This window comes from Haemorhous mexicanus, chromosome 3, assembly GCF_027477595.1.
Source record: "Haemorhous mexicanus isolate bHaeMex1 chromosome 3, bHaeMex1.pri, whole genome shotgun sequence".
Lineage (NCBI taxonomy): Eukaryota > Metazoa > Chordata > Aves > Passeriformes > Fringillidae > Haemorhous > Haemorhous mexicanus.
The window spans coordinates 61,303,076-61,315,587 of record NC_082343.1 but is presented as its reverse complement, the minus strand read 5'-3'; the positions used below and the strand labels follow the sequence as shown (position 1 = coordinate 61,315,587).

Sequence of the window (12,512 nt, the reverse complement as noted above, 5' to 3'; positions counted from 1 at the left end):
AAGCTGAAATTATATGGAGACTGAAATAAGGCATCAAAATCTTTCCTTACTGTTTAAAATCAGGAGATTCTGGCTGACATACTTCTCCACCCTAGCCTCAACCATCATCCCATCTAATTTAAAAAAATTAGCAAATACATATCTGAGTCCTATTCTGTTCTTTCTAAAAAAACACCAGGGCTGCTTTAATCCCATGGAGCAGATGCCTTAACTTCCTGGCAGTTTTAAAAAACTTGCATTTTCTGCTTTGGATAGACTCAGAGAAGCTCTTAGACGTTGTTTTGTATTTCCCCTTACTGAGCTGCACAAGAGTACTAGACCTGGCTAACAGAAGGTCTGATGACTCATCTCTCTGTTTTTCTCCTGTAACCAGCTTTCCTTCTGGGTTAGTCACACCCCAGTTAAGAACTTTATACTAGGGAGTCTGAGCATCACCCTAGATCTTGTACACACAAAAGAAAAAAAGAAAAGCAGGGAGGAGAAAGAGAGCCAGCCTACCTTCACAGTCCGTACTTGAGGCTTTTTCCTCCCTCACTTCTCTACCTTCAGTTCTTTGGTCCTTTCTCAGCCTTGTGGGACTCCTCTGCAATATGTGTTTATGGTCTTCTTTGTATGCTATCCCTGGTTCATTGTCAAAACTATTTTTTTCCCTCCAAGTTACTTAAAGAGACTTTTATTATGTGCTTTTGCAATACTGCTTTCTAAAACAACACCATTTTCTATATGTATTATGAACTACGATACGCACCATAAAATCAGAGGACTGCACTGTGGCAAAGTGCCATGACCCCACTTTGGGGATGTTCCAGGAGCTCCGAGAGTCACAGTTTGTGAGGCATGTATAAGGCCTGTCAGAGTCAAAAGGAATGCACAGTGACTGTGGTCTTTCTGTGTCACTTGAGTAGGATGTGTAATCTGCCTTCTCCTTTGTCTTTCCATCTAGCACTCCCATTTCAGACTCATCCACAATGCATTCGCTCTTCAGCTGACTGCTGAGTTGGTTGAACCCCTGTGTATGATCCCACACATGGATAGCTGAGTATCGCCAGTCTGCTGGTTTGTTATATCAGTATTTTTAGCCAAAATAGTTTTGCAGCTACGTCACTGCAGTCCAGCATGTGTTTTTAAAGGCTTAATGTGGCCACCTATGGTAAAATGCAAAGCCCCTGTGACAAATGGAACTCAAGGGAGTCCAGCAGCACAAATTCTGGCCAACTCAATCTCTAATAGAGTAGAGCAGCCCACAAAGAGTGGGTTCCAGAATGTGATATTTCACTTGGATGGGAACAGAGAACATAGGCCAGCCTACTGTGTTTAATGATGGATGCTGTGGGAATCCGACTTTCAGAAATTGCGAGCACTTTAAGTGAATAGGAATTTCAGAAAATCTGTGTCTACGTACACACACATCATGCCATAAACCATGCGAGTAATAAAATCTTACCAGAATAGCTGACATTCTTCCTGCCACTCCCCTACAAAATGTTCTTCTTTTCCAAACTTCCCTCTGAAAAAGGTCTTTTGTTTTCCAAAACTTGATCCAATGTGTTAATAACTGGAAGGCAAAGAGAACTTACTTCTTATCAACAAATTTCATGTTCTAAAGTCACAAAAATGCAAAGGATTAGGCAATAAAGAAACATCACAGAAAGATATTTTCAAAACAAAACAGTTATGCCTGCATTTTAATCCTTCCATGACTATTTTACATAAGATATATTGGCTTTTTTGCATATTTCTCTTTCGACCACTTCATAAAAGAGTCTACAGTTTACAATGTAAAAATATTTCAGAGATGCATTCTGGAAGCAATACCAATAATGGTCTCTGCAGTAGAGATGGAAGAGGATACCTCTCCTCACTGTCTGTGAAGAACAAATAATATAGGAATAAATTTGTAGAGGAATAAATAATAAAACAAACATGACACAGCCACTTAGGTTTCACAGAATATTCTGAGTTGGAAGGGACCCCCAAGGATCATCAAGTCCAACTCTTCAGTGAATGGCCCATACAGGGATCAAACCCATGACCTTGGCATTATGTCCCATCCTCTGACCAACTGAGCTAATTTCTGCTAGTTTTCCTTCATACAAGCATCCTGCCAAAGGAGATTCACTAGCACATCTGTGAATAGTTCATTGAAAGCCTGGGCTGAGCTCTCAAGTCAAGGATTAGTTGTCTTGTTTCTGCTTCAGTAACTGCTTTATCTTCTATATCTTATATGTTTCTGGTGTACACAGGTTCTAAATCACAGCAAGACATTGCTTCACTCAGCAGCAGACCCAAAGTCCTCACTACACATCTGGAATAGGAGAGGGATGTGAGTTACACCAGAATTTGATGAATTGATGATTAAGACTTGTCTTAACTCCTGATTAAGACACTGACCTTGTTGTAGGTATCTCTCTTAGGCATTAGGATATTGAATCATGGCTTTGCTTCTGTAGAGGAAGTTTTTACTATTGTTCATACACGCTGGTTAACTCTGTGAGCAGCCCTGCAGATTTTTGCGGAGCCACTCAAGGAAAAGGTTCTGGGTGGCATAAGGCTGGGAGGTAAAAGTCATCCAGTTATTACATGGGCAGGTACTCCCTGTGGTAAACAAAAGCACTGCTTACATTTGTCACAGATTTTGTCATCAATGTGACCAAAAAAAGATTAAAATAGTAAATCTGGAATTAGGTATTTTGAGTTTCACAAAGTGTTTTTTCAATATCCACTGAGGAATTTTTTCTTGAACTCCACTTACCAGAGTTTCAGTGGGTTTGTGATATTTCAAGGTTTAAAAAAAATCACAAGAAATGGAATTATGTCTCCAGCATAATTTTTCTACATAAATTTTCTTGGAACTACAGCTTATTCCCTTTTTAATTTTCTAATCAATAAGACTGAAATATTTCCATTCTAGGTATCCACAAAACCTTCAGTTTAAAATGACCATAGAAAGAAATATTGTGGCTTGGGTTTTTTTCCTCACAATAAACTATTCCAGAAAAGACTTTCTCAAGAAGCTCAGAGACTGGGATTTCCTGGGGAGGGACAGCGATGCTGATGTCACATACAAATATGTGACATCACCTTCCGCCAGTTCTGGACATCCTTTTTACTCTCTTTGCTACAACATTACTTTTTTTCCTTGTGTATTGTTTTATGTTATTTTTCACAACATCTTTTACCTTTTTAATTAAACTGTGACCAGAAACACATACATAGCACTGAAATGAGATGTGAAAGGATTTCAGACCCTTCTCACAAGCTATTCCACTGTTACAAACAATTTTGATCAATTTCCCAGCACAGTCCATACTCTACAATATCTTATATTATTAATACTATTAGTGTTAGCTATTTGTTTATATTATATTATGGAATTATTTCACTTAAGGTATGTTAAATTAGGCTTCTAAAGTACTTTTACCATTTCACTTGGTTTCTGAGTGAGACCAGGAGAAATCTCAGTGCAACCATGTTTTCTTTTTAAAGTGACAACTTGAAAACACTAATGCAGTTTTACTTTTCTTACTGATTATTCTCAAACCTGACTGAACACAATTCATGATCAGCTGGGTGCCTGTGGGTGTCTTCCTTGGTTATTCTCCAAAGAATACATCTGTATTGTACTTGGGCAAATAATTTCAAAACCAGCAACTGATTATGTTTTCCTCAGTTCTGGGTGAACTGAGTTTGTTCTTGAGCAACTGCTTAATATGTAGGAAAAATATGGTGCCTAGATAAATGACACAGAAAGTCAGAAAATAAACCAAGCTGTGACATGCAAAATCATTAAATACGTGCAGAAAGCTTGCCCTCAAGTCCCAAAGGTGTTCTTAAATTACCATGTTACTCCTGCACAAGAAAGGGAAGACTGGCAGAATAAAATGTGGGACTTCCTTTCTAGAGAGAAATTTGTAACCTGCCATAGACCAGCATAAGCCTATGTGAGGTGTGCCCCTCATCTGACACCCATCAGACCAGGCATCCCAAATCTCTGTCCCCAGCACCCCTAGCATGTCCTAAATGCCCTGTGTTAGAGGGTCTATTACTTAGGACTAAGAGAGATGCATGGTCCTGCATAACCAGAGCACTGCAGAGGAGAAAGTAATCTACAGGGTAAATCCACAGATATGCACTGTTGTTCCTCATGCCAGCATTTCAACTTCCTTCTAAAAACATGAATGAAGACAAAAATGCACTGGAAAGGCCAAAAGGACTTTAGCTCCATCTGTCTTTCCCAGCCAGTTATTAACCCAGTGGCCAGTCTGTAGTACCAGTCATCTAACTGGAGAAGAAAGGGGTTCCACCATTATCTGGGTGGCTGCAGCCCCCTCAGTTTTACCCTTCTCACAGGGCTGGGTTGGTTTCCACCCTGCCAGTCCCTACTCCAGGTGCTATTCAGAAAGTCAGGAAGACTGGGCTAAAGGTGAGGGAAAAGGATTGAAATTGAGTCAGATGAGGGTTACAAGCCCCAGGCTTGGCAGGTGAGACACAAGAAGCAGGAAGGCTGGAAAAGCACAGGTTCAAGTCATGAAACAAACAAATAAGGAAGCAGATTAGAAGATACATTGTTTTTTTAAGTCTGCCCATGCTTCTCCCCTTGGAGAGGGAATAATGGATAAATGTGTCAAGAGTGCATAATAGTTTGTATGCATAAAGAACTCAAAGTATATTACTCCATATGTATAACATACACATACATGTATAATATGTATGTGAGTATGCATCACATATATGCAGTAATCTCCACAAAATGAATACAAAAAATGTGACCCGTGTTCCTTCAAATGTGTGTGGCCTTTATTAGGTCAATTTTAATGACCCTGAGTATTTAAAAATGTAAAGAAGTAAAAACTACAAATGTGTGGAAATTCTAAAGGCCCGTGGCACACATGTATGCATATGTAGCAGCAGACTAAAGGCATTTTTAAAGAGCCAGATAGTTCCTTCTGCTTTTTACAACAAAAGTTTAGAAAGTGCTAAAATAAAAATGGAAAGGCTATAAGTATATACTGTTTTAGTTGCTTTGTCTTCTGGGAATTTCTGATGCTGAAATTTTAATGGATTTTTTCCTCTCTGGTCACTCATGCTTAGAGACACAAGCAACTTCAACTTGGTTTTCTGTCATCCTTGCTCCAGTAAGAGTCTTAGCTCAATTGTGACATCAATCACTTGGACTATAAATCTCTGCAATGGATATGGCCATTTAAATCTCCACCTGCACAAACAACAATCAGGCCTAGAAAATAAGGAGACTCATAAATCTCCACACTGGTGATTATTGATATTGTGGATTTGCAACAGCAATGTTATTAAAAAAAAAAAAAAGCAATCCATTAATTAAGACTGATAAGCTGACAATCTATTTAGTTTACTTTATATACAGAGAAAACACAAACAAGGCACAGTTAACACAACAGGAATTTAGAAATTACTGAATTCCCAAGAGCCCAGGGCTTGGAGATATGATATCTTAATGTACTTATCCTATTTTGAGGGGGAAGGTGTTATCTTCCAGACAAATGATAAAAAGGTGTTTTTTCTTCTGGCTTACATGAGCCAAGGAAGAAAGATGGATCAAGAGATAGGCAAGACTTCCTTGCTGGCTATCAAAAATGACACTCTGCCTCCTACTGAAAATGTAATCTGCAGACAGTACACAGCACTCGGCAGACATACCAGCTTAGCCCTCCACCGTTTTTGTTGGGTTCTTTAGTGCATTCAGAAAACCCTATGTGATACTTATACAAATCAGCAATAAACTTTTCCTGTGGCTCCAGTGACTTTGGATTAACTACGAAGCCACATGGTGACATCTGAGTCTACACATTTTTTTCTGGAATAATGTGAATCCTCAGATAAGTGAATAAGTGGAATTGCTCCTGCAATAAGAGCAGTCCCTCTGTGCAGTTCTTTAGCCCCTTGTGTTCAAAGCCCAGACTGCAGGGCAACCTGTGAGGTTTCAGGAAGAGTGTGAGCAGGGAAGGAGCTATGGGAGCAAGTTCCTGATTCACTGGCCTCTTTGGGCTCCAAATGTGGATTTAGGAGACTATTTTACATGGAGGGGAAGAAGTGATAGCACGAAGTTAACTGCTTTCAAAAGCCTGCTCTGCTGAGGCTGAATACACAATGCATAAGTTTGTAACAGCAGCATAAGACTGTTCATTCAAACTACACAGCAACCCACTCACTCACACTTGTGGTAAAATCACTGGGAATGTTTGGCTTAGGGGTTGCAAAGCCTGGCCTAATGCCCTCAGTCCCACAGGAGGGGCCTTATCCCTTATCCCTTATCTTGCTTCTTCATTCAGGCAAAACCCCCAACTTTTGAGAATGCATGAATCAGCAGACAAAACAGTCCATGGGTACGGAGGAATGAACCACTGACATCTGCTCTGCACGCCAAGTAAAGGTTTCTTTTCTGTGGCAACTCTACCAACCAATACCCCCGCCCCCCCCAATCCCGTTTCCTTCATTTCATGCACACCCTTGCCACCCTATCTGCCGCCACAAAGACCCTCCCGAGCAGAAAAACACTCTCCCTCAGCTCAGTGTGGCTCACAGAGTGCTGGGATCTTGTCCACTTGGCACACCTGTGGACCAGGAAGCCTCCGCAACATTCACAGCTGGGAGGACTCAAAGACCGACAGGGACCAGGACTGGTCGGACGTCACCCCGGAAGGCTGGAAGAAGTCAGATCCTCCTGTCTCCAGCCCCTGGGCTGTGACGGCAAGGTCCACGCTGCTGGCCAGGCAGCAGAGCACTCCCTTCCTGGAATATGCAACTAGCTGGACAGGATGCGTTCGCAAATATAATCATCCACAAATCTCCCCCAGATTAGGTTACAGGACAGCGTTTCGACGGCACGCATTACAAAGCTCCCTGGAAGGCTTGGCTGGTGGATCTGCTGCTCTCTCTGCTCATGACCCATTTTGGCTTTCATCAAGAATCATGACACCAGCTGCCTGGGTCATCTAGGAGGCAGAGAGGGGGAGAGCAACCCTGGGCTGTAAAGGGAAGTGGGGAAGGAAAAGAGAAGGAGGAGAAGGAGAAGGAGGAGGAGGAAGGGGGAGGATAGAAAGACAGAGCACGGGGAGAGAGAGTAAGTTGTTTTAGTCCAGTTGCGAAGATTTGAATCCCAGTTCTGAGCTCTCGGCAAAGGCTTGCTGGGATACCTCATTCCCTGTCCTGTGCAAAGGTCTGTGATTGGGGATGTGGTGTGCTCAGTGGGCAGGGCCCCTCCCCTGGGCTGGATCCGCCTCTCTTATCCCCCAGATAAATTACTAGTGTCCTCACTAAATTCCTCGGCTTTCTCTCTCCCTCTCTCTCTCCCTCTCTCACACAAACTCACTCCCTCCCTCAAACACAGGCAAAGCGGAGTTGGGGGGCGGGAGGGCGGGGATCCTCTCTGGACTGGTATTGTGCCTTAGTCCTGGGCGGGGAGGGAAGGGGAGGAAAATACTGGCGCCCCTTCTCTCCTACGCCGCCTTGAAATAGATTTGAGGAGCTGCCCTTCTTCCCCCCTCCCCCCTTTCCTGCTGGTCGTTTGGCATCTTCCAGACCATGTCCACTGGGTCCCTCAGTGATGTGGAAGATCTGCAGGAGGTGGAGATGCTGGAGTGCGATGGCCTGAAAATGGATACTAACAAAGAGTTTGGGGCGTCCACCGAGAGCAACGAGGAGGGATCCAATGGCGAGAATGGCTCCCCTCAGAAGGGGAGAGGGGCCTCGGGCAAGAGGAAAAAAGCTCCCCCCAAGAAGAGCCCTTTAAATGGAGTGAGCCAGGAGGGAAAGCAGGTACAAAGAAATGCTGCCAACGCCAGGGAGAGGGCGAGGATGAGGGTCCTTAGCAAAGCCTTCTCCAGGCTTAAGACCACCCTACCCTGGGTGCCCCCAGACACCAAACTTTCCAAACTGGACACCTTGAGGTTGGCCTCCAGCTACATTGCTCACCTGAGGCAGATCCTGGCCAATGACAAGTATGAGAACGGCTACATCCACCCAGTCAACTTGGTAAGTCAGAGTCCGCCGAGGACAGGCACTCCGTGCGTGTGCATGGGGAGAGGTGGGCGAGGAGCTGGCATGGGGCATGTGCAGGGACAAAACTTTGCTGCGCTTCTCACAGAGAGCCTGGTGCCATTGGGGTGGAAAGCGGTACTGTACAAGGGGACAGGCTCCCAGCCGCCCTGCTGCCCTGTGCCCTGAGCACCCAGCCTCCTAGGCCCCCTCTGCTGCTCCTAGCAATCCCTTCCAGGAGACAGGCAGCCATGCTGACCACAAATAAGCAGGGGCAGGCTTTACACTTTGCTGCCCCAGAAATGACTGAGAAACCACAGAGGCTTTCTACCTGCAAGTGGGCAGGTACAGGAATTCGGGTAAAAAAGGGTGTGCTTGAGGAAGGACCCAGGATTTATTCTTATCCTGTGTCTCTACCCCAGTGTCTCCTGACACAATACTGTCCCCAAGCCCTAGCTTTTTAAAGACAGGACTCTTGGGGTTCTGTGCTCAACTGCTCAGGTTTCCTGAGTCCAGGAAATTTCTCTTATACCTGTAAACTGGGACATGAGAAATGAATACCAATGCAGACTCCCCAGAGGAGGTGTCTGCCCCAGGCACACTCCACAATGCCTCTCCCTGGGCTGTGTGGTGTCCCTCCTGCTGCTCCCACCACATAAAGTTTTCCCAAGCAGCCCTGGATCTCCCAACCATACCCGGCCGCCAGAAATATCCAGTTTCTAGCTCTAAAAATATATACAAATTATGTAAACCAGGGGTAAGCAAGATCTGCCTTGCCTCTTTTTAGGCATACAGCCTTTACACTGCCCACATGTGCAGACCCTGACTCATAAATGGATCACAGAGGGGAGCTGGGGACGCTTCACTGAGGTCAGGCTCTGCCTTTTGAGCTCTGGACTCTGGGGGAAAATAGGTTACCCGCTGTGTCAGCTGCTAAGGGCCTGGGAGATAATTTTTGATTAAAAACAAAATTATCAGCGCAACAACTTAGTAAAAAATAAAATAAAACAAAACCAGCACCCAATATAGATATAAACTCCCTCCTCTTCCGCACCCCCACACCAAAACATGCTCCCCGAGCCGCGGGAGGCCAGGGAGAGCGGCCGGGGACTGCGGGGGCCCCAGGCAGCTTCTGCTCCCAGGGTAGCGTGGTGAGGCGTGAGGAGGCTCCCGCGGGCCGGAGCCCCCACGCCGGTCTCGACCAAACGCGAGGGGTGCCCGCGGCGATTATGCCGCGGTTACGCGAATGTGCCGGAGCCAGGCAGCTCCTTTCTCCCTCCCTTCTGCCGCGTATCAGACGGGCTTTGCCGCCCCGAGGACGCCCGGTGGGGATCGCCGGGGCTGTGAGGCACAGCGGCATCAGCCGCCGGGGAAAGGCAAAAGGGTCCTTGCCGAAGCCAGTGGCAACTGCCCCGGCCTGAGCCCCACTGAGCGCTGCCCGAAGTGGACTCAGGTGGGGAATGCCGGGCTCGGTCCACTCGGACGCTCCCGAGCCGGACCCGCTGGCGATATGAGCGTTGCAATGTGCATTTCTCCATGTGTAACCCCCTTCCCACTCGTGTCTTTTCCTGGCTACAGACTTGGCCTTTTATGGTAGCCGGCAAACCCGAGAGTGACCTGAAAGAAGTGGTGAACACAAACCGCTTGTGCGGCCCGACGGCATCCTGAGCCCCGCGGCCGGGCCAGCAGCGTCCGTCCCGGCACGGCCGTGGAGCGGGCGGCGGGCGGGCAGGGACCCGCCGCGGCCCCGCCGCTGTCCCGGGCCCCGGGCAGAGCCACGGGGAGAGCCGCTCTCCCGGCGCAGAGGAGACCAAATATGCCCTAGCAAAGACTCCATCCACCCCGAGAGATCCTGACTCTATTTAACTTTATTAAATGCGTGTACAGTCGAGTGTCCTGCAACCACAGCCTTGCTGGTTCAAGAGCTACTAGAGAAAAGACAGAGATCAAACAAAACCTGCCCCGCGTGTATCTTTTGTCTGAGACCTGTGAAATATGTAGATGCCTAGAAAAACTGACTTTGACAGTCATCTCTATGAAGTAATTCACCCTAAAGATATATAGATATATTTTCTTCAAGCAGATTCTGCTCTATTTCTGTGAATAAACCTTCCTTTCTACTGAACACGGAGCGGTGTTAAGTGTTCGTTCGGGCTCGGCGGGGGAAGGACTGAGCCTCCGCCGGCTCCGCCGCTCCACGAAGCGGCCGCGCTGCGGGGATCCCGCCTCTCCGCCCCGGGCCACAGGAGGTCTGCTTCCCGGAGCTAAAGACCTGGAGCAGTCCCCTGGGGGAGGGGGAGACTGGGTCCGCAGCTCGCCGCGGGAGCCCGGCCCGGCTCTGCAGCCCGGCGCCCGGGCGCTGCGGGAGCCGCCCCTGCCGCTCAGCTCCGCGGGGACAGGAACAGTGAGCTATTGATAAAGTACAGTCGGTCCTCAGCGCCGGGAATTTTCAACTTAAACATCTCCTCTCTATCGATCAGCGCACCCGTGGGAGATGAGGCTGAGATAAACAGGAGTGCGGGGCGCTCCCCCTGCACCGGCAGCGGCCGCCGGCAGCTGATGCGCCAGATCCCACCGCGCTGTTTAATGTTTCAGGGTTATGACCGCACTGTTTACAAGATGTCTTCAGTTATTTATACTGTTATTATTAGCACAGGGGCTTTAAATTTCCGCCTCACTTGCTCTTTCAATATCAACTCGGTTCCGTTTGATACCTGGGTACTTTCTTGCCGAAAGCAAGAGAGGGGCGGCAGGGGCTGCAGGGCCGTCCCCTGGACCAAGCCCTCCGTCCCCGCTAGTTGCGGGGGCCGACGGCTGCCCGGGGCGCAGTGCGGGGGCCACAGACCCTCCCGGGGGCTCCCTCCCCTGGGTATTCCCCGCAGGCCGGTGTTGAGCTGCCTCGGGCATCCGTGCAGCCTGGATTGTGTTAATTCTCATCCCCCACTTTCCCCCGAGATAACTGGACGAGGTGGCGCGTCCTCCAGGCGACCCAAATTCACCAGTCGGGTTCATGCGTGGGCTAGGTTAGCTTTAATTAAAGCAACTCGCTGTGAACCGAGGGCTGTGCAAACATCTCAGCCCTCATTATGAAAAGGGCCAGGACATGCTGTATCATCCTAATGGTTGTGAAGGGGAGAGCTGTTTAATTTCACTTTTGTGCAGCTTTATCCCCTTGCCACACAATTAAGAGCAGACCTCTCTTAGTGCTGGGCCTAACCGTGCACAACCTCACTGTTGTGGACAGGACTGCACCAGGTGAGATGTGCACTTACACACAGGGCCTTGACTGAATTTGAGGCCACACACAGACCCTGAACAGCCGCAGCTTCTGCTCAAGAGACGAGCGGCGCTGGTAACCATGGCTGAACAGGCTGATTTGCTGATTTCTTTGCCACAGGAACTGGGAAATTCAGTGGGAATTGCTGGTCTATTAAAGGGAGACAGAATAGAGCCCCTGGCCTCACGCTGAGTGCCGGTGACTGATACAGAAAATGCACATCTTAACCTCTAAATTTGCTCACTGAATTGACACTAAGCATTGAATTTAACCACTCAAAATCTCAAATCCATGCTCACTAATGCTTGGTTAATACTCATAACAAGGTGCTGATTTCTTTCTAAAAAGCAGAAATTGATATGCATCTGATATATGCATAAAATTGAGTTAAATTCTGAATATTCTAACACATGCTTCTTTACCACCCTGTTTTGCAATTCTTGCTAACTGCAATAACTCAGCACCTTCCCAGCTAATTAACCATGTGCAGTGTTCATTTGCCACCTGAAATACAACACTGAAGAAAGGAAGGGAGGAATATAATGGTACCCCGTGAAAAGTGAGGAGCACAGCTGCAACCATGTGCCAAAAGCTGCAGGAACAGTAAGTGTTGAAGATGCTTACTGTGTACACACCAGCAGCAGACACCGCTGCTTCTTGTACTGCTGTTCGCTTTATCTAGCAGTCTACACTGCAAGTGTCTTGGGGACTAAAATATTCCTCGAGCATCCTGCACCTTCCTCAGCCCTTGTCTCTGAGCAACAAGGAAACAAAAAGCAACAAGAAATGAACAAAAGCAACCAGGAGTACACAGAAAGGTAAATAATGACTTTACGCTGACTGAAAAATAATTAGTGGCTTTATCTCTATCTCTTTATCTTTATTTTGAAGACAATGAACATGTTTTCCAGAGGCATTTATGTGGCTGGGAACTCCTGGTCCACCGACCTCTTGTTTTAAGGGCACAGACACGACAGTAATGGCACAGTGCTGGCAGCTGGCTTCAACAGCCCAAGTTTCTTAGATGAATTAAGAGTTCTACTATGCACTTCAAGAGAACAATGAATGAAATTATTCTACCCTGCTGCTGAGTGCAATTTTACCGCAAAATATTTGCAAACAGTAAATGTATGTTTAGTCTGACTGAAGCAATTTATACTTTTGAAAGGAACTCACAAATGTGCTAAGGAAAAGAGGGAACAGGTTTACATATTGATGTAAA

At 46.7% G+C, this 12,512-nt stretch overlaps 1 protein-coding gene across 1 annotated transcript; it reads left to right on the top strand.

Moving 5' to 3' along the window:
• The first annotated feature begins 7,390 nt into the window (after positions 1–7,390).
• TCF21 (transcription factor 21) lies at positions 7,391–10,138 on the top strand. The gene is made up of 2 exons (XM_059842060.1): positions 7,391–8,010; positions 9,592–10,138. Exons 1-2 carry the CDS (start codon positions 7,561–7,563, stop codon positions 9,679–9,681), a joined length of 540 nt encoding a protein of 179 aa, XP_059698043.1. The 5' UTR covers positions 7,391–7,560; the 3' UTR covers positions 9,682–10,138.
• The last annotated feature ends 2,374 nt before the right edge of the window (positions 10,139–12,512 follow it).

What these genes read in the sequence shown, in the direction of transcription:
- TCF21 (XM_059842060.1), top strand. Translation starts at nt 7,561, where the DNA reads ATGTCCACTGGGTCCCTCAGTGATGTGGAAGATCTGCAGGAGGTGGAG. An exon ending in ACATCCACCCAGTCAACTTG is followed by an intron (nt 8,011 to 9,591) that starts GTAAGTCAGAGT and finishes TCCTGGCTACAG; the next exon opens with ACTTGGCCTTTTATGGTAGC.